Source organism: Hippocampus comes, unplaced genomic scaffold (genome assembly GCF_001891065.2).
Source record: "Hippocampus comes isolate QL1 unplaced genomic scaffold, H_comes_QL1_v1.1 scaffold434, whole genome shotgun sequence".
Classification (NCBI taxonomy): Eukaryota; Metazoa; Chordata; class Actinopteri; order Syngnathiformes; family Syngnathidae; genus Hippocampus; species Hippocampus comes.
Genome location: NW_017805117.1, coordinates 238,123 through 262,450, shown reverse-complemented (window position 1 = coordinate 262,450; position 24,328 = coordinate 238,123). Strand labels below are relative to the sequence as shown.

Genomic DNA, 24,328 nt, shown 5'->3' with positions numbered 1-24,328 from the left:
CTACCATTGAAAACTTCAAACACACACACACACGCACGCACACACACACACACACACACACACACACGCACACACACACACACGCACACACACACACACGCACACACACACACACGCACACACACACACACGCACACACACACACACGCACACACACACACACGCACACACACACACACGCACACACACACACACGCACACACACACACACGCACACACACACACACACACACGCACACAATTATGTCAGTGTTCAGGCTAATGATCCACATATTTCAGGAAGTCCCACTTCGGCTGTTTGTCACGATTTGTGTGGTGAAGAACGTGGTTGATTTTTTTTTGGGCTTCACGGGGCAGACGGGGTGAAGAAAAGGAGGCGGGAGAAGATTCTAAAGCAACGTAATGTGCGTCAGGTCCGCCCGCAAAGTGCAGGGTGCGGCCGGTGGGGCGCCGTGGACGGAGGGCAGGCTATTTTTGTCCCGACTCTATGCGAAATGAGCAAAAATCTTCCTATTCTGTTGGATTTTGTGTGACACAGGTGGAGAGCAACTCATGAAATATATATTTACATCTATATTTGAGTCCATATAACAATAAACCCAGTAGCATCGTACAGACGTTTTCGACAACTCAGCCCCCAAAGTCGATTGTAATTTGGCATGGAATTAGGAAGAAATGTCTAGTCTGAGTAGACCCACAAAAAAATCTCAAGAACCCATGATTGAAAAGCAGGAAGTCTGCCATTTTGATTTAATGCAGTGTCAGTTTGGGAATCCAGTTTGACTGGGCAACATGAAATTTGGCAGGCATATCGACCATGAGTTGACCCACAAAAAATTCTGACATTTTAGTTTGAGCTGGCCATTTTAGCTGTTTCCAGCTCCACTTCTGACTTTTTCCAATTGCTGCCAAATTTAAACCACGTATATCCGACATGTGGACACTAAATTGTGAACATTTTGAGTTTTGGTCAGTGAATGTGGACATGGCAATCGCGGTGAAGTTTGACGGTCCACAAAACACTCAACTCTTGGCCCTCTGGTTTCCTTCAAGTCTCACCTGGCTGCCGCTGGCACTTCTCCATCCAGATGTAGCAGTTGTTCTGGGCAACGCCAGTTTGCGAGTCCAGGAAGGGCATCCGCACGCTACGCTCGGCACGCAGGCGGGCGTTGTAACTGCGGCACTGCTCGATGGCATCTTTGTAGAACTGGTCGCCCATACTGGTGACAGACGGTATTGGGGATTAGTGACTTTTTCAAACCACGGAAAACCGTCAAATGACTATGTTGTGGGGTTCACTCTTACTTTGTGCATACAAATAGGAGTTTCAAATTACAATACATGTCCTTCGCCATTTATCAAAGGTCCACCTGTACTATCAGACATGAATAATGAGTGTCATATTATAAGAGCGCTGCGGTTCCCAGCCAGCAGAATCAAAGGATGGGGATACCCGCATGTAAGCAGGATGGTATCTGACTTTGTATTTGTGTCCAAACAAGCCGAGGAGCTTCTGGAGATGCCGTGCGCAGATATGTAAAGAATGCCAAATTGGACAAGGACCGGTATGTGGATTTTACAAAGATGTTCATTGTTTGGATGGAAGGGCGAGCGTGTGGGTCAAGAAGATGAGGGAGGGCTCATTGGCCAATTCATTCGCTCCTCTGTCAACATCGAATACTTTGTGAAAAAAGACGTTGACGGAGAGAAGGAACGTCAAATGTTGAAAAGTAAAATTCAGAGTTTGCGCTTTTCATTTATTTAGATTTTTACTTGCAGGCAAGTAAAAGAGTTGAAACCGTTTTTTTTGTTTTTTTTTGACAAGAGCTTTACTGTACGTCAGCTTAAGAACAGAATGTGAGTACTGTCTGTCTAAATGAAGGATGTCCTCGGTGTACGAGGATTTCAAGTTTTCAAAGGCGCGCAATGAACTAGTTTGCATCGTGTCATGAGAATACGTGGCACGAGACGACACGTTCAGTTTCCGCTGTTTTTGGTTTTTTTATCTGAATTCTGTAATTAGGACTTTACCACTGTGCCAACACAGGTTAGCGATACACTACACCGCGCTCTGACTAACGTACAATTTTGGATTTCGTTGCAACCACAGGAATAGAACGTCCTAAAAAAAAAAAAAAATCTGCCTTTTGAAAAATAACGATGCTTATTTTCTCCTCTGCCTGACCTTGGGTCACCTTTCAATGCTTCCTCGGGCGACCTCATCCGCTCTTACATAAGTGAGTCACCGTGCATGTGTGCCCGAGTGCCTTCACGTGTTTTAGAATGATATTCAGTGGAAAAAGGCTGAGACGAGCACGACTCGAGCATTTCAGATCGCTTTATTTCTGCATTTCGCTGTATTTCCCCTTTTCGTGCATGTTCTCTGCTCCTTTATGTAACCTTTCTTTACAAACATGGCTATGTCACCCACCAATTGAGATATTCGAATGATGTCAAACCTCACATGTACGCTGCACTGGCAGATAGCCGATGCAGATGTTGGATTTTTCTCCATGTTTGGAAGAGGAAGCTATCCGATTGCATGTGTGTGTGTTTTTTTTTTCCCATCGACTGAATTGCGCCTCTTGAGACCAAAAAGGTGGAATCGTATCCTTTGAACTGTGCAGTGTAAATCCATCCTTTCATTCCAATGAGAAGCAGACGACAATCTGAACAACACTGGAAACGTTTGGGGAAAGCGTTTTTCCATTCCACCGAGGAATGGTCGGATGAGTTTTATGCAGAGAAAGGACACCTTTTGGGATGAGCTGGTATGTCGATTGACCTCACAAAATTCCCACAGACACACTCTCAAAATCCTGTGGTGAGCCTTCACCACCAGAGTGGAAGCTGTTGGAACTGCCAGGAAGTTTTTCCACAGTTGACATGAGATAGAAAAGGCAGGGGGGGAAGTGAACGTCTGCTCATCATTCCACCACCTCAAATCTTCCTCGTCTGCCACATGTTATATTCATGTCCCTCGCTTCAGCGTTTTGAGTTCCTCTTTTCCCAAAACAGCAATGAATCGATGGTAAACTCATCAGTGCCGTGATAAATTACCGTCGGGTGCTACGGGAAGAGAAACTGCCTCGTGCTCGAGCCGTGCATCAAACTCCGTAAACAAACACACTGCGGCTCGGCCTCTGGATAGCCGCCGTCGTGGCTGGCGATATGCTTTTGGCAAAAATGATTAAAATAAATAAAAATGATAGCTGCTGCTGACGGTGACAGTGGCAGTTTGATACATCGGCGAATCATCATCTTTGTCAGACAGAAAAGTCTTGGTTCAAAAATTTTTGTCATTGTGTTCAATGAAATGTCATTGATCAAAAGTACGAGCTAGATTCGTGAATACTCAAAGAGTGAATACTCCTACTGGTATGAAAAAAAAAGTGATTTCTCACATCCCTACAAATCTATTATGTGCAGAGCATGAAAAGTAAAAAAATCTCACACGATGTTTTACACCAAAACAGCTCCAGAAGAACCTCCCTTCCTGTTTACTTCCTTTTTCAAGTCCCCCTGCAGCCCATTTAAGCGGCAAACGAGGTGATTAACCGGAACTGTGAGCTTGTGTCCTCACAATACCGGGAATGGCGGAGTTTCATGCAAATATTTAGGGCTTGTTATAGGCTGAGGCAGAGCAGGAGCGGGGTGGGTGTGTTGGGGCTGGGGCGGGGGGGTCGTCAGAGCAAGAAAACATAAATTGGGTCGGGAGGGGGGTGTTTGACATGTCTCGGGGGCACACGTGTTCCCTTTCGACCCATGTCACCCTCACACGCAGGGTAGGCGGGGGTGGGGGGGGGGGGGGGGGGGGGGGGGGGGGGGGGGGGGGGGGGGTGAAAAACACACAAAAGGGAAAAGGTGGATGGGGGATGAGAAGGGACATCAGGGAAAGGGTTGATGAGGAAATGTAGCGGGCTTAAAATGTCCCCGCTGCAGATGGGGTGAAATGGAGGAAAAGATGGATGCAGGGCAAGGTTCCCTCATCCTGTTTTATGGATTTATGAAGTGCATGCAGCCAGACTGAACACCACCCCACCAGCTCACCCCCCCCCCCCAAATCCTCCACCACGGCATTATGGGGGTGGGGCACACGGCGACCCAACATATAAAACAAACACATCATAAAAATTACACAACCCCCACAGTCCCCCCCCCCATGCCCAACCCCCTCACGCAAATATGGAAACCTTTCATAATAATGTTGATCCAGACGATGCGTTGTGAGGCTTAAGGATGCTCACCGTAATCACATATTTGATCATATTTAGGCTGTGGGATGTTGCGCATTTGTATTCTCTTTTGCATTCGGTGAAAGACAGTGTCGAATGAAAAGCTCCTATTGACACATTTTGTGAGCTTAAAAAAAAGCCAACAACAACAACAGCCTAAAATTTGACGATGCATTTGTTAGATGGTTTATTGTTACACTACACATTCTATTTATATTTATATATTTTTTTCTGGACTAAAACAATGACAATGACATTCTGTTTTTTTTTTTTTTTAACTTGAATATTTGTTATTGTCCCCCCAAAAACCTTGAGTCTTCTACCCCCCCGCCCCCTTCCCTCCAGCCCCCAAGGAATTTTGGATCACTTTCTGTTACGACCTCCACCAAGGAGTTTAGAATCTTGTGGAGGATCTAGGTTCTTTCTCCATTCGTCTTAATATTCGAAGTCACGATGTACGTTCCACGAGGATCTTAACACATAGTCAAGCATACACAACGGGTTTGTATCAGTGAACGTGAAGATACGAATAAGGATTATTCCAATTTGGCCTGGGTCCTCCATACCCAAGCATCGGCAGCAGATCGTTCTTCCTTGCCTCCTACAAGAACAGATGGACTCTGGAGGATAATCTGCTGTTCGGACATTCACAAAAGCAAAAACAAGCGCATATAGTGCAGTAGCTCGACACTGTCTGCGGACTAAGCTGTTATGCAGAAACGCAGGAGTCTAAAGCGTCGCCGGTCTGCTAAAGTTCAGCCTGTGTGTTTCACTCTGCGTCATCGTGCCCCTATTAATTTTGACTGAGGAATTCAGGAAAGTGAAAATAATGCTGAGAACAGAGAGCGCACTACTGGAAAAACAGCATTGAGGGAAAGCAGGAAAGATTCTGAATAGCTTGCGACTCATCCTTACAAAGGTGGTAAAGTCTCTTTAAGACAAAAAAGTATTCCGTGTATCATGCAATAAGAATCATGGCAGTCATGACATTCCTAACCAAATTAGTGGTTCTCAAACTTTTCACCTGCCCAGATCCATTCACAATCACACTTGTGGAGAATTTTAAATTACCCCTAGTTCATCAGTGAACCCAACATGCATATTTTTAGAATGTTGGAGGAAGACCACATACAAAGAAACTCGTTATCATGGTTTTCTTCACTTGAGTTTTTGTTTGTTTCATTTTCCACATATTGAAAAGACTTCATTTGGAGATTTTTAATGGCGCTCTGCTTTTGTGTTATTCAAAACTGCACCTATCAAGGTATATAAAAGAGCAAAAGTAAAAAGGAAATTAAATCCATGTTTCGTTTTGTTTTTAATCACAATAGGTTCGATACAAAAACATTAAATCGAGACGTGTATGCTTGGAGCTCTCAGTTTGCATGTGTGGTACAAAATAAAAAGTGATTAATATGCTGGCAATGATTAAAGGATTTCTCGGTTGAACCTCAAGGTATTGTGGACAACTTTTTTTTCAAAGAACGAGTGGATGTTTATCATATTCCATTTTATATGATTGCGCAATCCATCAACTGGCATGCCATACATTACCTGCAGACACGCGTGCACAGATTGTCCAGGTCTAACAATAGCATCGTTCAAATGTGTTTTTTTTGGCTTTCCGTGAAGCACATGCACTCCCTTTTATGCATTCAGAAAATCGCTCCCTGTGCAACCTCACACGCGTAAATAATAAACGTTTACTTACGATTTTAAAGGATTCTGGATTGCAGTCGCCATTTTCCAGCAGGACGTGTAACGCACTACTGTATTCCAAATCTCGATGTAGTTTGGGACCCAAAAAACATGAGGAGGAGGAGAAGGAGGAGGAGTGAGCGGTTTGACCCACAACCGATGTGTGCAGCAACGTCGCGCCAGTGGGCGCAGCCTCACTCAAAACTGCTGTCAAAATGAATACAAGTAAAACGTGATTAAAAAAAGAGATGTTTTTACGTTTTAGGATGGAATACTGTTAAAATAAGTAGGATTGCATTTTCTTGGCCATGGAGCGAGTCACTTATTGTAATCATGCAAAATACACTTCAGGTAGTAAATCCATAAACAAAATGTTAATGAATATGACAGTAATGAAGTGTCAATTTAGATTGTTTTGGGATAATGAACTGATGAATAAACCAGAAATACAATATGCTTAAGCAAAACCCAATAGAGAAAATAGCCGATGGGAGCTTACTAAGACATTTACTCTGTTCACAATCGACCAATGGTGACCAGTCACTATTAAACCCAAACAATACAATCTATTCGAAACGTGTCAAATTAATCAATAAAATATTAGTCATGTATTTACAAAAATAAAATAAACCTAGCTTTATTGTCCATAAAAGCAGACAGCCAATACAATCTGTCTACGTCACGCATCGTTGTAAAATATTCACCAATGACGATCTTTTCAAGGCGGGACCAAATGGCGGAAACTCACTCGCCGAAAAGCTCAATTTCCAAGCTTGGAAATTATTTGAAACTACGAAAACGTCCAGTTCTTCTACACGTCATGCAGTTTACCAACAGGTAAACGAAACTCACTACTTGAATGTTATACTTTGCTGCTAAATTAGCCGCAGCATCACGACAACCCGCAAACTTTGGCGAGCTCCACGCTGGAACACGTTGTAATGAGATGGAGTGACAACAAAAACAAAACAGACAATGTGGCATCCGTTCAGGGTGGACTAAAGTAGCAAGATGAAAAAGTGGAACTGGAAAGATGGCCAACGAGACCGGAGAGAACAGCAAGGTTACACTCGGCACCGTGGACGTGGACGGTACCGGGCAAGACAGTGGAGACCATCACGGGTCGACAGGTGGGGGTGTTTTTTGTGCCTGCAAATTTCAGTTCTTAAAATGTCATGCCAATGCTGTGTTCAAATGAACAGAAATGGTGATGCAGGGCCTTCTTCCATAAGATCTGACAACCAAGCCAGCTCTTCTTCCTCAAACAGCAGCGCAGCGCCAGGTCAGTACCAGGTATCCCCAAAAGTAAGATTGATCCCTGACTAAATCTTGACACACACTACAAGTAAAAATCGAGATCCTTTTTCGTCATTAGAGCTGCCAGGTTTCTACTTTGACCCGGAGAAGAACCGATACTTCCGCTTGTTGCCGGGTCACAACAACTGCAACCCTCTTACCCGAGAGCAGCTGAAGGATAAGGAACGTGAGAAAGAGAGGGCTCGGATGCTTGCGGAGGATGGCAAGGCCACAAAAGTATTGGAACGTACATTGCCTTTCAGATGGAGCATATCCAACGAGCCAAAATTTGTTATCTTGCTTCTAGAAAGCACCGAGGGCAGGGCTCAATGCTTCCTTGATTCTACAGAATCGACACCTTGGGCTGTTATCTGAGATGTCCTACTGCAGGTACTATTAGTGTCCATAGTCAGTTTATGTTTGATTTTTAAAAGATTTTGGAAAAAAGATTTTACCCTGCGTTGTAATTTATACCTAAGATGTGCTGCACGACCTCCATTGCCGGAAGTTGTTCGCGGTCAGGAGTCTGCAATTGCAGCTTGAGATCAGAGCTGTTGCCAGATATCTTTTTAAATTATTATTCTCATTCCGTTTGTTTCATCTGTAATTCACCGATGGCACTGGCAACAATCCGCTTTCAGACGGGTTCACGAGTGTAGGATCAGCACCATGAGACGTTGCAAGCTGGACTACCAGAGCACAGACGACATTAGGACCATCGTGGTCTGTGCCGAAGCAAGCTCCCCGCTATGAACGCCCCCGAAAAAAAACGGCAAGCGGATTTCATTGTTATTCTCTCACAGGCCGACTCCAAGTGTGAGCAAGTGTTCACCGTCAGCGACATGTCCCACGGGGGCTGCAAGTACGGCTACATGAGCTTCAGCAAAAGCAGCAACAGTGGGTCTCTGTCTGTGGAAACGTGTGACAACCCTTCCATCACCGACTGCAAGGTGAAAATATTCAAGGGAATATTTCGTGTAAAACTGACTTTTCAGTGGCTCAGACAAAAGTAGTTGGCTTTTTGGAGTGGTTGCCTGTTATGAATTGAACCAGATTGATTGTGTATCATTTGGGTATTTTCAGCTGTCACAAACATGGGATTAAGCAATGTTTTGCGTTTTCAATCCCTCTTACATGAGTTTCAGGTGAATTCCATCTGCTGGGCCTCGGTCAGCTATCCGGACTCTCATGTGTTGTATCCTCTGATAATGCTTTTTTTTGCCTTATGTTTGACGTACAGTGAAACGCCGTTTGACACGGTTGGATATGTTGCAGACCCACCCGTGTTTGTTGAATGAAATGTGTTGTTTGCTCATGTTTTGCCTCAGCCCGGTACCCCCTTAACTGAAGCCTGAATTTTCTAGACTGTGCCTGGTGGGTGTTGTGGACAGGCCCAGCTACGTCACTTTGCTTCCCGCCTCGCTGTTCAGCAACACTGACTCAAGTGACATAATTTTTCTTTTTAATTACAATTATTATTATATTAAATCGGTCATTGAACCTCCTTTTATAGTGGATTATAGCAGGGTCAAAGTTACACTGCATCATAGCAAGAGCTGAACCTCATAGTCCGGTTACTTTGTTTATCTAGTAAATAAAGAGTTAGAAGTATCATGACATTGCTCTCAGTACACTTCAAGTGAGCTATAGTAGAACGATTTATTTATTTATTTTTTTGCATTGATTGGATGTGCAGGTGTACCTAATGAAGTGTCCCCTTCTGTCCACAGATCAGCCAGGGATGCATTGCAATTTTAAGATCCCCACTGCCTGGTGCTGTGCTTGGTGTCTACATCCGCAGTTTGACAAGTGGTTTAGTGTAGGTCAGTGTCAAGAAAAGAAAAAAACAATTTTTTTTTTTTTTTTTTTTTTTGGGTCAAAATGACACTTTGTAGCAATGTGTATACATGTGTCGAATTTAATGGTCTCAATGTTTTTGTTTATTGGCAGGTTTATCTCATCAGGTGGTCCTGCAACAAGCCATCACGGGCAAAAAACAAACTATCAGCGTCAACAGCGACGTTTTGGCTCAGCAGTTTTGTGTTAGAGTGAGTTTGCGTGTCTTTTTTAAACTTGATTGTTGTATGGCGTGTCAGATAGAATGCATACGTTGACGTATCAACCAAATGTGAAAGGGGCGGGGGTGCTGTTAAATTTGGCCAAATTGTCGGTATGCGTGTACCTGACTTTGACATGACAAGTAATCCACACAGGTCCCCTTGCTGTTCAATGGCTGCCGATCGGGAGAGATTTTCGGCCTCGACGCACGCAAGCACAGAGGCAGCAAGGCGATGAGCTTTAGGCAAGAATCGTCCATCACGTCGGTGCGCATCCTGCGGGATGAAAACTACCTGCTTGCTGCAGACATGTCAGGCCAGGTCAGGAATCACACATTCATCACACCTTGACCACAGGAACTTCACAACTCTGTGATCTCTACGTCAGATCAAGCTCTGGGACATCCGGGCCAGGAAGCCAATACAGCAATACCGGGGCCACTACAACGAGCATGCCCACCTCCCCATTCATGTCAGTGAGCCTGAGGGCCTTCTTTTGGCTGGTAGGGGACAAAATTACTCCACACTCTGTACTTAAGATGATATGCAAACACGTGTGTTTTTAAAAAAAAAAAAAACGGCATAGCATATTAGCATTTGTACTTGGCTACTTTACATGGCGTTGCAATTACATTCTTCTCTTCATCCACAGTGGGTCAGGACTGCTACACGAGGTGCTGGAGCCTGCGTGATGGCCACCTTCTGAGGACCATCCCGTCGCCCCACCCGGCCGCCAACGACGCCATCCCCAGCGTGGTCTTCTCCTCTGGCCTCGGTGGCCGCACGGGGGTCCCGGGCCTGCTTATGGCTGTCAAAAAAGACCTCTACCACTTCCCCTACAACACAGATGAGACCGAGTCACAGGATGTCTGATTGAATGTCGAAGAATTTCAAATATGTTTGTTTTTCTGTTTGCAGTGGTGTTGAATTCCACTGCAATAAACTGAGAGTTATTTCTTATATTTTCAGTAGTTCTAGAGCTAGAGAGAAGAAGAAGTTCTAGAGCTCCATCTTTGTATTTTATAACAGGAAGAATGATGGAAACTTTTACACAAGTATGCTTGAGTAAGCAAATCAAAAACGACAAAACATAAGGTGACATGTTTGGTGTTTAATTCATGAGCATGGTGCATTTGTTGTAGCGTTGCTTTAACTTTGTATCATGTTCATTTTTGAAAATTTACATACAGTACTTCGTTGCAGTTTTGTGTTTAAAAAAACCCGCTTTGTCTGACGTTCTTAAATTGTTCTAAAAAAAAAAAAAAAAACGCACATTAAATTAAACCCCAGCAAACTCAGGAAATGACATTCTCGCATTCTATTGTATCCTTGGCAGATGTACGGAGGACATGTCCCTGGCAAAAAAAAAAAATACTTAAAAGGGCATGTCAGAAGAGTGTCAAAATATATTTCAAATCTAAACTACAAATTTCCAGCTTCGATGTAATCGAAGCAAGTCCATTGCACTTTCCCTGTCTTCTCTGCCACACTTGGGGAAAATAAAAAATGGTCATCATGATGTCATCCAGATAAAATAGGTCCCATTGAAGATTCTCTTGAGCTTGAAAAGGGAGAGAGGGAAAAAAAAAATCACATAGCACCAGTTCAAGTGAGTAGGGAGGTTGCTCCATCACAGCACTGTTCGTTCCGGCCAGCCACATTCAGATGATCAGGGCAGGCAGCGTGAGCAGGCATCTTGGCCTGCAAAAACTCTGGCTAGTCGATCGTCTGGCTCACACTAAAGGGCAAAACTTGTAGTGTGTGAACTGACACCAGCCCTGGAACTTTTTTCTAGCACACTTTGTATTTGTTTGGATCACTTAAGCTTCAAGTCATTTCATGTGTGATGTCGCTCGTGAGTGGTGAGATTTTTGAAGGTCCAGCCTCAACAATGTCAATATTGCTAACCAGTTCATCCAACGGTGTAAACAAAAAGGTGTTACGTGTGTATACGTTTGTTTTTTCAATTTCCATTTGTCATGATTAAGGCTTTTTGATTGATGTCCGCCTTTTTAAAACTAGCTACTAAAGGCTTGCGGTGGCGTCAGCGTGGATAGGACGGATTTTTAATTTTTTTTTGTATATTGGAATGCATTTACAGTCCAACAATAAACCATGATGGTTGACTTAAAAAAAAAGGTCCAAACGCAAGGACAGTAGTCAGCAGGTTGGTTACCAACATATACTAACTAATACTGTGAAATAGTCCCACTTATGACTGACTGTGACAACTAAATTGTGGTTACGGATGACTGTGTGTTTGTCAATGCCTCTTCTCTCAGACCCCGAACTCTGACCGCGATAAGCAATATAGGAAGACATAGTATGGGGCGATGTGATAGTCCAAACAAGAATCTCAATCTTCGAGAGCGATTTGTCCAAAACGTGATTCTGTTCTCTCAAGTTCCCTTCATGATATGCACATTTCATCGACTGACCAAAAGTTAAAAACAAAAAATACTGTCCGAAACCCAAAATGGAAGAACCAGAGACAAAAAGGGGTCCACGTGGTTTTGAGGTCCTGCTAGAGTTCCCCGGACTTCTGGCTGCATACGCTGCAGACCCTCACCGGGTGATCCCAACCCCGGGAGGGGACGGCACGCCGCTCCTGCGAGCAGTCTTTGCACACGCCCTGACCGCAGGCGCGGCAATGGTGGATGGAGAGGCGAGAGGCCGAGAAGTCCCGCTGGCAGCCGCAGCAGGCTTGGATGTCCTGGTCTGGGACCCAGTAGGCGGGACGTGCGGCTTCCTTCACCAGGCCTGGCAGACACGGAGGTTTAAAATACAAGGAGTCTTGGGTTTATGATATCGCTACGTGGTAGTTCGGGGTCGTGCAGTCAACGATCTTGTGTAGCGGTATGACAAAAATCGTTGAAAACGCACTGTTGCGCGCATGTTCGTGTTGCGCGCCATAGGAACCGAACTCCATTGATAACAACTTGTTTCAGTTTCTTGGCTGTTCGTTTTGGTCTTTTTTTTTCTCACCGAGCGGTATGTCGATGGCGCCGACGACGGCGCCAAGGGTGTTCTGAACAGCCTCCCCGACCTTCCTTGCGATCAAGGTGCCGCCTTCCTCCTCCAAGGCCGCATCCAGGAGCTCTAGACCAGACACTCACGCGTCAGCCATCTTCCTGTACATCACGGTGAAAAAGGATGGAAAATTTTGCATACCAGTGGGTATTCCTCTGTTCTGGAAGCACCCGTCGCAGACTCGAACGGGTGCCAGCCCCCAGCCTCTCTCGGGGACCGGGCGGGTTTTAGAGGAGCAGGCGTCGCAGAAGCCTTCGCCGCAGGCCCGGCAGTGGTGCTTGGTGTCGTTCGCTTGGAAGTCCGCTGCACATTTGTGGCATTTCTGAAAGAAAAATCATGACGTTTATGTAAAACAACAACATTAATTAGCTAAGGGGAGCTTGGAATTCAAGTTTGAATGCATGCACCAGGAAAAAAAATGTACATACCAGGATGAGAGAGTTGGGCGTCCAGTAGGTGGGAGCGATCTGGTCGGTGAGCCAGGAGGTGACCGCTTTGGCCGGCTTGACGCTGAGCTCCGACACCGACTGGGAGATGTACTTGACTCCATCCAGCAGCCTCTGGGCGGCGTTGTGATTGTCTTTCAGGAAGCCGTCCGACTGAAATGAGGACGATCTGGTCAGTGTCGCAGGCAGAAGTCCTCGCTGGCCAACAAAATGTGCGAACACATTGACTTGAGTATGGCCTCACCCCCGGCCAGATGTGCTGGATCTCGGTTCTGACAACCGTTTCCACTGGGTCCTGGTTTCCATACCAGTACTGCCTGCTTCGATATATCACTCCACAATTGGGACACTCGATGACGTATCTAAAAAAGAAAATATGGATGAAAAAGAAAAGACCGCAGTGAGTTGTGGCCTTTGAAATAATTCTTATAGAAGAAGTACTGGCAAGGGGGAAATCCACCAACTCTAACGGATGCCGCTGACTTGACTCGATTTGTTTGTGTGGTTTGGTACGTTGTCAATATAAAATCACTTTCAATTACACCCAACCCATCAAATTTCCTTCTGTGACTCACCCAGACCAGGCGTAGACGGCCAAGCCAAACCATGGCGAGTCGGACGAGGCCGTCGTCTTGGGAACCACGATCACCTCCTTTCCTCCCTCGTAGCAGGCCTGGAAAATTTTAGAAACGTAGTCGCTTGCGTCCTCATTAAACGCGGCATAACATGGAACGCTCACCTTGCACGTGTAGATGCGGTTGTCGTACTGCGCCGAGTAGCGGCATTGGTGCTTGGCTTCGTGTTCTGCTCCCTCCTTCAGGTGGTTCATGCTTCTCTTACAGCCTGACCTAAAAATAAACATTCACTTTAAAATCTTTTGCACTACAAACATAAATAAAACAACATTCGGTAATCCCCAGCATCTTCATGCCTCACGATTATCAAATTCACCTTTCAGATTGTTTTTCTATAGAACCTGTTTGTGTTTTTTGTGATCTTTCGGCAACGCCCGAAGGTCCAGTATATTGTTTTTTTTTTCCTCTACGCCTGTAGCCGTGAACAGTAGCTAACTGTAGGATAACTGTACTGTACATACCCACAACTCAGGCAGATGCAGGAGCAGGTGAAGTACTCATCGGGGAAGAAGGAGTTACTGGTGATGTGTTCATTGGGACTATCGCCACTGAAACGCTCACTCAGCGCCTGAAGAGATCAAGCAGTCATCAATAGTGACTCTCTCTGGCTAACATCACCCATTGGCAGAGGTAACTCGGGCGTTGCCCGACCTGCAAGGCCTTGTAGATGACGCCGGCGGAACGGGGCGAGCGTGTGGCGTTGTTGTCCAGCTGCTGCTCCAGGCTGCGCTGCAAGCCAGTGAAGTCAGTGGGTGGGTTGTAGGTACGAGTCCCGCGGTACTGGATGGAGCTGAAGGCCTCTGGGAACACAGCCAGCTTCCTGAAACGCTCTTGAAGGAGGCGGTCCGCCGACTCGGACGGCTTGTCTGCAGATTGCAAAAACGTCAACGCCATGCGTTTCTGGTTGAGGGCCTCCTTTTGGTACTCTACCTGATCCTAACAGTTTGGTGTGCACAGTCTCGTGGAAGATGATGACCGCAGGGCCCAGGGTGGACAGCGGGACATCCAGGCCGCAGCGCGTGGTGGTCGCCTTCAGCTCCCGGGCGAAGTGCCTCAAGTAGGCTTCCGAGGCGTCGCCCAGGAATTTGAAAAGGTCATCGCGGAGACGGTCAGCGCGTGTCCGATAGATGACGAGATCCGAGATGGCCAAGACTTTGAGGAGCAGGCGGGTTCGCTGACCTTGACTAGACCCTGAGTCCCCAAAAAAAAATAAAATACAGAACTTTGCCTACGCTCCCTTGCACGAGTGTTTTGCAATGTGAGGAAAAAATATTGCTTGAAAGGTCTTGATGAAATCTAACAGTTCACAATTCAATCACATCTTGATCCATTGGGGTGGTGTAGCAAGGCAGAAGGTGTCCAAATACTTGTGGACGTAACCAGAAGTGGGTTTCAAAGTCACAAAATTTTGCATCTTACCAGCTCCGAGGAGTCCTTCCGTGTCAATGACAACCACGTGGTGCAGCGGGTCCATGGCAGCCCACACTCCCAACGTGCAAGACTCCTGTGTCGGGGATGTTTTGAACACTTCCCTTCCAAGAAAGAAGGTGTGGTTCAGCGTGTGCGACTTCCCCTCGCCGGTGTTGCCAAAAATGGAGACCACCTTGAGTAGCTCGTCTGGGTCGCATCCCAGTCTGTTCACAAACTCTTCCTCGTTCTTCACCTGAAAAACCTCCTAAGATTAGTCCCTCCCTCCACATCCATCAAGAGAGGAATGTCGAGGAACTCACCTGCATCTCCTCTTTTTCATCCACCAACAGGAAACTGCACACTTTGTCTAGCTGCTCTTTCATGATGTCTAGTTCAGACTCGCCGGAGCTGACGCTGTTCTCTTGGGCACTTTTGGCCTGGGGGTACAGGGTGAGAGGGTGCTTCCTCTTGTTCCCACCGCTATGGGTGCGTTTCTGGCAGTCCAAGCATAAGTTTATTTTGCATCCCTGGCAGCGGACGGCCGCTCGCACCCGCCCGGCCGTGACCGAGCCGCCGCCGCCGTCCCCTTTGCACGAGTCGCAGAAGGGGACGTGGCCCGGGGCAATGCGAACCCGGTCGTGGTTCCTCATACGTTCCTGCCGGTGGAGCTCCATCTCGCAGCGGGCGCATTGAAGGCTGCTGCACTCGTCACATTCGAAGGAGGCCTCGTCCGACCCACCGCATGCGTAACTCTCTTGGCAGACGAGTGGTGTATTCGTGGTTTTATCTTCGGCGGGACTTTGACTACTCATCGTTGATAAAGGAGGACTACACTCGACTATCAGCACACCTTGGCACAATTCCTCAGACCGAGAAAATAGCTCTAATGATCTAAATTATCACTATAATAATGACTTTTGTCCGGTTTTCATGCACTCTTTTCATAGCATCGAATCAGACTCTCCTTCGTGTTTTATCCATTTATGTTTGCTTTAATCCTTTCTTCGGGTGCTCTCTTGGTCAAGTGGCTAACAGAAATGATTACTCAAGCAACCTTACAATTATGCAACAAATAACACCAAATTCTACTGTGTGTAACGTGAGCACCTTAATCAAAACAACATTTCCAAAAAGTAGTCAAAATATATCCATAAAAGTGTGCTTAGGTGTTAACCAAAAAATGTTCCAACATCTTTTTACCTCGTTAATACCTAAATGGGTTGATGCCAAGTTGGTAAACGACGTATACTGTGACCATTGTTATTCATACACTCAGAGAATATTGCATTAATAATAATTAGCAGTAATTATGTAGGAAAACAACAACCTCCGTGTCAATCGGCTGACCTCGCGGCGGTTACCAGTCCCAGCCGACGACGAATGACTCGACTTGACAAAACTGCCAGCTCGACACAGTTTAAAAAGTGTGTGCTGGCTAATAATAACGTAGCATAGCGCCCCGGTGCCACGCACTAACCTCGGCGATAAAGTTGGATTGCTGTGTCAGACCCCGGGAGGAGAAGATGTTGCTTTTACATCAGCTGATCAGCTTGTTTTTATTCAGGGTTGAGAAGTCAGACAGGGCGCAATGCATACTGGGAAATGTAGGAGAGCAGGAGTGATGCTAAGCTCAAACACTCACCGTGTTTGCCTCATTGTTGCTCTATTGAAAATATTGTATTTATGCTAGTAGTTATTCGTCTTGTTTTGAGTCGTTTTTTTTTTTTGCTAACGAGTAATATTTAATTTGTATTTAAACACCGTTGAGTTTTTCCCACAATGCTTTGCGTTTTCAGCTATCATGCGTGGTAGCTTCTTACAAAACCCAGCGTACACCGATATAATTATTGTTGTTATCTTGTAACGTAGCTTGTCGTCTATTTCCAATTACATTTCAATTCATCACATGTTCATTTTGTATTATTTATTTTTTGTTACAGCTTGGTGAAGTAATTAACAAATAATTACGTAAGTGTGCAAGATTAATAGTCGTTCCGGCGTAGTTGGGACGCCTTGGTGTAAACAACAAATATCAGACGCTTGGCCAGTCTTTCCTATCAGTCGTCTTTATTCGTCAATAAAATGTTGTAATATCGTACTGCCTGGCATTTTAACAACAAACAGTCTTTATTAACAATCATAAAAGTTGTTTTCGCTTGCCTTAACCCATCGTAGTGGTAAAATGAAACGTTCGTTTATTCCTGGTGACCTTGATTGTCAGTTGTAGCTTGACGGTAACCGCCTCGTTTCAGTCCTAATTGTGTTATTTCTTTGGTGAAAATGGAAGATGAAGCCTATACTGATATTAATGGCAACCCGATATCTCTGGACTGTCAAAAGCACTGCAGCTTTTGCCGGGAGTTTACTGTCAGCTCGCCCAAAATGTCCATCGGCAAGGTGATGGGATACACTTGCGCCGTTTGGCTAGCTGCCTATGCCGTGTTCTTCATCACAGCAGTAAGTAATAAAGAAACATTAACTATTATCATCACAAAATCGTCTCCAGAAATTGCCTATCTTATCATTAGTAGAATCCCCGAATTCATATCTCCTGTCTCTTGTGAAGCGTGTGATACTCTCACTGTCTTGGTGCCAAGGAACTATGTTTAAGTGGGCGAAGGAGTTTCCTATCCTCAAACGACCATCTCATCGAAAATTATGGCCTGCTCTCCATGTTGTCCCATCTATTGGAAATGTTATACCTTTTTGGGGGGAGATGACAATTACTTATGGGTTTTTGTCGCCGCGTAAGAGCTCGGTATTCACGGGGAGCATTGTAAAATAGCTGAAGTGTTAGTCCCATTACATTGGTCTCGCTCAATACCAACGTCTGTGTGAAAATTAGGATTAATGCACCCACCATCTCCCCTCTACATGTAGAACACAGCTGTGCTCACTGGCGCCATCCTGTTCACCCTGTTGGGAATGATGCTACATATTCACTTGGTGAAGGTAGACCACGAGTCGGTACTCGTTATCGGCTCTTTGGGCATCCAGGTATCCTCCAGCTATGCGTCGGGACGGGAGACGAGCACCTTCATTGAGATGAGCCAAGTCAAGGATGTGGTCATCAACGAAGCCATTTATATGGTGATTAAAAACATAGACAATAGATGTTGTCACATTTTGTGCTTCATGCAACACAAAGCTGAAGTGTTTGTTTTACCACAGCATCAAATCATCTACTACCTTTGCATACTGCTGAAGGACCCCTCAGCTCCTGATGATGTGTCAAGGGTGGTGCCATTGTTTCAGGTAAGAATAGATCAGTTTCTAACCATTAACACTGATCATATTTGATTTGGGTTTTGTTTGTTTTGTTTTCCAGAGCTCAAGGCCAAGGCTGAACTGCTTGGTTAAAGTCTACAAAAGCTGTCAGGAGATTCTGTCAAACTGCTGACACCTCACACGTAGCCAGGCCAGAGGCTTCTTTATTATATATACTATATTATTTACTAATTTAATCGTAAAAGGGGCATTTTTGCTATTTTCCATCCATCCATCCATTTTCTGATCCGCCTTATCCTCGCAAGGGTCGTGGGGCGTGCTGGAGCCTATCCCAGCTATCTTCACCCAGCCAATATCAGGGCCTATATGTTTCCTCCCTGATTATTAAGTGCATAAATTCACTCACACAGCATTATGTGCCAGCTTTGACATTTTAGCATCAAGATCTGTAAATCAACTTGTAAGTCAACATTTGTTGACTAACTTGGCCTGAATTGTTTTGCGTCCATTCCTGCAGTAGGGGGCAGCATTGCACCACGCACACTTACTTGAATCCCTTGAATGAGTTCTAACACTGGGATGTCATTCATGTAGGAAATAGAAAACAGTAAAGCTCTATATTTTGTAAACATAAGGAGCAAGATTTAGCTTTTATATCCATTAATATGGATACAACTTTATGAGAATTTTAGACCATATTTATCACAGTCATGTTCTGGTCTTGTGTATCTCCAGAAGGTGACATAGGAGGGCCTCTCCTCTGGGTACACACTTAATGTTCATGTAATCAAGCCGACTACTTAAGAAGTTCTCTGTGTTAATGTTTCTGTCGGAAAATTCGCCTTGTCACAGCTCTGCTTCCAAGACCCGAATTATACTAGACGTCTCATCATATTCTCCGTTTTCTGATTCTGCCAAGTTCTCTTCGCTTACCTTTGTAAGTTTTTTGTTGTTATTGTTAGTCACGAATTTTGTATTGAACATTTTGTTGTCCTTTGTCGGCCTTGCGACCTGTTTTTTTTTTTCTGTCATAAATATTTTTGTTACCGGTAATTCTTTCCGAGTACACGTTTCTGGAGTCCAATTGTATTTGGTACGGAAGTTTCCAGAAATCTGATAACCAAAATGTGCACATTAAACAATGAGGCTTCTTGTCCGTCTGAAGTTTATTTTTTTGGTTTCCATTCCTCCATCGTCTTCTCGCCCCTACCACCTGGAGCCCCTTGGGTCGGACCCCCCGTTTTAACCTCGCGCACCCAAAGCTGACAAAACAAGCGACAGGGTGTGACTTTTAACGGCAAAAGATGTTTCAGCCTCATCAAGAGCGGCCTCTGACATTGTTATGGTGCACCCCTTGGAGGTGCGAAACAGCCGGGAACCGGTGGGCCTCAGGCTCCCATTTAAAGGCGGCAACCCAAAGCGTAAATAATAGCTCATGTCAAGTATTTCTCTAGGCGGAGATGTAAACTGTTAATTATTCATTTAGAACCCAGTTCCTTGTACTTTGTACTTTACAATACATTTCTTGACGTGATTTGTTTTGAAATCGCAATTCCCGCCTCAACTGAGTCCTGAACCTGGACCAGCATCTGCCAGCACTCCTTGGACGTGTGAAATTTCAGCGCGAGAAGCGTGTTGTTAAGCGGGTGAGGGGTGGTTTGGCTCCCCGCTGAGTCGGGTGGTGGCACCTCGAATACCTGTAGGGGCCCCAAATTAACAGACCCCTACAAAGCGGTCACAGATGACAGTGTTTAAACACTGAGCAAGAATCCCTGAAGGTAAAAAGTGTTTATTTATGAATAATACTGTTTTTCATTCTCAGGCAATTTGTGTCCTAAAGGCTCTACCGTATGTGCTTTTCATTCTTTCTTCACCCTGTAAATGTATACAGGCACACTGTTGACACAACACAATCCCTTCGGATGGTGTTAAGTGTCATTGGGATTGTTGCCAGAGGAAGAGTGGAGTCGTGGCTTTTGTCTGAATGTGTCCGCTCTTTAACGGTCCGTGCAGGCAGGTGGAACTCGGTGACAGTTTGGATTTGAATTCGAAAGCGGTCCAATGTGGAGTGAGTTTTTGGCCCAGTCTTACGCGCGCGCACACACACACACACACACACACATGCGATTTTCGCCGGCTAGCATGGTAGAACCGGTCCTGACACGAGACTGCTGGCTTTGTGGGAAGTCACCTGCTGACTGATGGACAGGAAGTAGTAGTTCCACCTTTGCGTATAAAGATGGAATGTGTCATTCCATGTGTACTGTGTTGAGTGACACTCACAGGCCACTTTATTAGGTCTGCATAAGATCCAATACAACTTGTGCCTTGTTGGGAGTGGTTGACTTACCTGCGCAGTGCCACCTGCGAGACATGACGGAAGCGAGACGCCTCCCGTCAGACCAGCTGGCAGCAGATAAGATGACAGGAGACTAACCGGTTCTGCTCGTCATCGGTGAAGAAAGAGGGGGGCAGGCAGCAGAGCCCTTACAACAACAAACATTGGACAAAATACAATTGTTCATGAGTTATATAAAGATACAGCACTTCGCATTATGTTTGTTATGTTCAATGATCCTCAAGCTTTTTATTTCCTCTACCTTTTAGGAAGCCGATGACGTCTTACCTGAACGTCGTCACGTGCCAGATGACTCACACTATGCGTGTTCTCGACACCGTAATCAGATGATGATGAGGAAAAGCAATTTCCTGCTTGTGCAGCACCATTAAGGTTGGTGCCTATGCAACGTCAATTAACAGAACTCTGATTCATTTATTAAAACAAAAACAAAAAAGAAACTCATAGCAATCGATTGATTTGATTTTGCAATGAAGGCCACATTCTAACATCACTCAGTCATGTACAAGTACAGCACGTCTTCTTCACTTGGGAATGCTGAGCAGTGTTTAGTGTTACATAACATGCATTAAGTTTCATGTCTATAAAGTGTTCCTTTTTTTTTGTTGAACAAACCACAACCATCTCACCTTGAGCATAAGCTGTCATCAGGTTTATACAAATACTGCACAGTTCTAAGCAACGTCAGTACTGACTTTGGTATTGGTACTACTTTCCTAAGTTAATTAGTGTACTATTTGCATCTCTTATGAAAGGGCCGCTTGTTCTTTACATATTGCAACATTTTGACAAGGCCATTAAAGAATAGTTTATTCATATTTTCACTGTGAATAAACCCATAAGTTAAGCATACCAGTCACAACTGTATGTACACCTGCTTCGAGTATACAACACAAAAGGAGTATCAAGGAATAGCGTAGCAATTCATGGCAGTTTTCGAGTACTTGAAAAAAATGTAGGCCAGAAATGACTCAAAAAATGACAAAGAGCCCAAAGCACAGGCTGGTACATTACGTTACATCAGAACAATCCCTGGATGCCTTGTTAGCGTCTTTGAATTCCTCTCAACAATTTTTAAAAAAGTTGCCAAAATACCCAACAATAATCATGCTATCCTGTGCTGCTCTTCAAAAAAATGTAAAAAAAAAAAAAAAAAAAAAAAAAACTGAACATAGGTTATCTTTGTGGTTGTAGCTGGCTGGGCCTCTTATTGAGAGCTGTTGTTGACATAATTTTACTACCTAAAAGGGATAAAATATTTAAAATGGCTGGCAGGTAAATGCAATACAACCTAAAAGCTACGACATGACATCATCCAAATCGTCATCCTTGAATGGTATCGATAACCCTACCCCTTCCTCTGAACATGAACATACTCATGCGAGAGTGACACAAACTGGCTGAACGAGATGATTTATTGTGTTCTGAGTAAAGCGGACAGCGCAGCAACAGTCACTCTCGATGTGAGAGCAAGTCCAGACACACCTTATTTACACAAGCGCTCCGAAGCCATCACACGGCATCGGCTGATCATGTTGACCGGAATGCCGCTGATGTCGCTAACATTCACAATGATGGTCTCCGTTGGACCATGTCAATGTATCATCATTAACTGTATCGCGATACTTGTAATATCATATCATATCACTATTCCCATCTACACTTTCAGGAACATTGTGTGATTCCCCTCTCCCACCCTCACCTGCCGATGCCACCACTGTGAGAACACCTCATCCCCTTAATTCCCACACATAGACACGCCTCAATCAACCTTTTGGCATCCGGGAAAAAAAGCCCCAAAACTCAACTGTCACAAATCCCCACTGAATCATGAGTATAATCAGAATAATTTTTATCGATCAAGTATGGTATAAATGCACAAGGAATTTTTGTCCTGGTAGTTGGAGTCACTCTTGTACCCCACACACCCAAAAAAAAAAAAAAAATATATATTTAGACGATTGCCCCCCCCCCACACACACATGCAAACATATATATATATATATATATATATATATATATATACACAGAACATGAACACAAATACACAAAGTACAGAGAGTCATTAGCAATATGGTGATACACTACAGCAACACTGTACTGATGGGGCTGTTGATTCCCCCTGGCACCACTTGCTGGTCTGGAGTGCCTCAAGGTTCCATTCTTGGTCTTTTTAATATTTTACTTCTATCTTTTTCTTGGAGAAATCCTCTGAAAACACGGCATCTCTTTTTATTTTTATGCAGATGATGCATAAATCGAAATGCCATTCAAGTGACAAAATGCATATTTTTCAATACCACTTAGAAAGTGTCATGAGGAAATAAAGGTGTTTATTTTTGAGTGATAAAAAGACAGAGGGCATCGTGATTCAAATGTCAAGAAGAGAAAATTAATTCCTCTAATAAATGTTAAGTAGAAATTAGGTTGCCCCCGGGCGCTGTCAGTCAAGGACATATCTCAGTGACTCAACACCGAAACTGACAGTTTGCTTGCAAAAAATGATGGCAACACCAACAGATTATCATTATTTTTTTTCGCTTTGTCTTGTGAGCCAAAATTTGCCGCTTGAGTGAAGTAGGTGGGAAAAAAACCCAGAGCAATTAAGGCACTCTACCGAGGTCTGCAGTCAGTATTGCAGTTTAAGTCTTTTTATTCAACAGGCAAAGACACAAGCATGAAATGAGAACACTTGCAAGGAGCTGCTGTGGGCCACAACTCACGACTAGATGCTCACACGCTGACTAACTGGACAACCTGACTCTTGTTGACGCTACTTATTTTTTTGTTGTCGTTATTAAAATGACTTAACCCAAATTTTTTAATGGCTTCTTCAGTCATGGAACGAAATATATTCTCAGACACAGATCAGCTACACTATTATACCTTTCGGGTGGTGGGATTTGTGTTTAGCGGCGATAACAATGGTCGGTTTTGAAAGAACCACAGAGCCAGGCAGACCTGTCGGTGCACCTGCTGATTACCAGGCCTGCCTGCTTGCCAAGCATTTCACTCAAGTGAAACTGGCTGGCTGCCAGAGGACGACTCGGTGAATGACTCCTGATGCAAAAACCTGGAAAAGCCTGGGAAAAGAACCAGCTCCCGGTGTGAAAAACAGATGACTAACCCATAAGAAGGAGAGTTGATCTGGGTCTCTGAGAACCAAAAACTGGTCCAACAACAACAAGGCCCTCTCGCTTGTTTGAACACATCATTCAAAAGTGGAGAATTTTCCCCTTTTGATGTTTGGCAAGAGCATCTGTGCTTTGAACAGAAGACCATAAAAATGACTTTAGTCCCATAAATAATAATAAGTGCATTTGTGAAGAGGAGTCTGACAGCTAGTCTTGACCCTCCGAGGTTCAGCACACCGCTGACCCGCACGTCAACCCTGCACGCCCCTCACTGTGCACACCTTATCGTTAGCATTATCCACACTTTAAAGTGCCCTCTACACAAAAAAAAATGTTCCATGTCGAGAACAGTTCTTGTCAAGTCCTCGATGGAGATGAAGCAACACAAGCAAAACTAACCAGGGTGTGCATGTCTTGATTCTCATTTCGGGACCTGTCCGGTAGCAGTCATTGAAAGACGGGAGTTGCCTCGTAACCGCGTGATGGATGCTTGACTCTAATGGCAAACAGACCGCTGACGTATTGCTGTGTTTTTTTTCCCCCCTGTTCGACCTGTTCACAGAAAATGTGCAGCAGATCACAAAAGAGAGAGCGTTTGAAAACGTGCTGCCGAGTGGACGTCCCAACTGAAATCCGCAGCCTTCATGTGGTTTCCAGGAAATGGAATCGGCGCACAGTGTATTTAAAGTTCCTGTAAAGTGACTTCTGAGGTTTGCTTCCGAATACAGGACTTTATCTAATTGCACACCTAAAGTTGTACTGCAATTACCGCTACTGGTCACTTAAAAAAGGTACAATAA

At 44.6% G+C, this 24,328-nt stretch overlaps 4 protein-coding genes across 7 annotated transcripts in view; 2 read left to right on the top strand and 2 right to left on the bottom strand.

Moving 5' to 3' along the window:
• The window catches only part of dpf3 (double PHD fingers 3), an 11,396-nt gene extending 5,316 nt beyond the window's left edge, over positions 1-6,080 (bottom strand). Inside the window, exons 1-2 of one of the 2 annotated variants that reach the window (XM_019865567.1) lie at positions 5,947-6,080; positions 1,060-1,220 (exon numbers count right to left, since the gene is read on the bottom strand). In XM_019865567.1, coding sequence (XP_019721126.1) covers positions 1,060-1,220; positions 5,947-5,978 — 193 coding nt within the window. In that variant the 5' untranslated portion in view covers positions 5,979-6,080. The remainder of the gene's footprint in view (positions 1-1,059; positions 1,221-5,946) is intronic. The other variant, XM_019865568.1, reaches the window with a different exon arrangement.
• A 573-nt stretch (positions 6,081-6,653) lies between these two features.
• Positions 6,654-10,658, top strand: wdr21 (WD repeat domain 21). 2 transcript variants are annotated; one of them, XM_019865562.1, is made up of 14 exons: positions 6,654-6,770; positions 6,926-7,063; positions 7,130-7,215; positions 7,309-7,466; positions 7,537-7,619; positions 7,871-7,952; positions 8,033-8,179; positions 8,375-8,424; positions 8,594-8,673; positions 8,960-9,052; positions 9,180-9,277; positions 9,443-9,607; positions 9,675-9,789; positions 9,939-10,658. In XM_019865562.1, the coding sequence occupies exons 2-14, from the start codon at positions 6,945-6,947 to the stop codon at positions 10,157-10,159; spliced, it is 1,497 nt and encodes a 498-aa protein (XP_019721121.1). In that variant the 5' UTR covers positions 6,654-6,770; positions 6,926-6,944; the 3' UTR covers positions 10,160-10,658. The 2 variants fall into 2 exon arrangements, with proteins under 2 accessions (XP_019721121.1, XP_019721122.1); XM_019865563.1 differs by having other exon boundaries at positions 6,654-7,063; positions 7,136-7,226; positions 9,939-10,648.
• Positions 10,659-11,363: 705 nt separating this feature from the next.
• zfyve1 (zinc finger, FYVE domain containing 1) lies at positions 11,364-16,413 on the bottom strand. Of its 2 annotated transcripts, XM_019865561.1 has the most exons (12): positions 15,128-16,412; positions 14,817-15,060; positions 14,328-14,588; positions 14,049-14,263; positions 13,859-13,965; positions 13,502-13,610; positions 13,338-13,435; positions 13,007-13,124; positions 12,745-12,915; positions 12,458-12,638; positions 12,272-12,385; positions 11,364-12,046 (listed from the first exon to the last, which is right to left on the bottom strand). In XM_019865561.1, exons 1-12 carry the CDS (start codon positions 15,617-15,619, stop codon positions 11,811-11,813), a joined length of 2,346 nt encoding a protein of 781 aa, XP_019721120.1. In that variant the 5' UTR covers positions 15,620-16,412; the 3' UTR covers positions 11,364-11,810. The 2 variants fall into 2 exon arrangements, with proteins under 2 accessions (XP_019721120.1, XP_019721119.1); XM_019865560.1 differs by having other exon boundaries at positions 13,338-13,610; positions 15,128-16,413.
• A 231-nt stretch (positions 16,414-16,644) lies between these two features.
• Positions 16,645-19,195, top strand: pigh (phosphatidylinositol glycan anchor biosynthesis, class H). The gene is made up of 5 exons (XM_019865564.1): positions 16,645-17,264; positions 17,688-17,897; positions 17,979-18,062; positions 18,136-18,253; positions 18,470-19,195. The coding sequence occupies exons 1-4, from the start codon at positions 17,088-17,090 to the stop codon at positions 18,205-18,207; spliced, it is 543 nt and encodes a 180-aa protein (XP_019721123.1). The 5' UTR covers positions 16,645-17,087; the 3' UTR covers positions 18,208-18,253; positions 18,470-19,195.
• Positions 19,196-24,328: the final 5,133 nt, after the last annotated feature.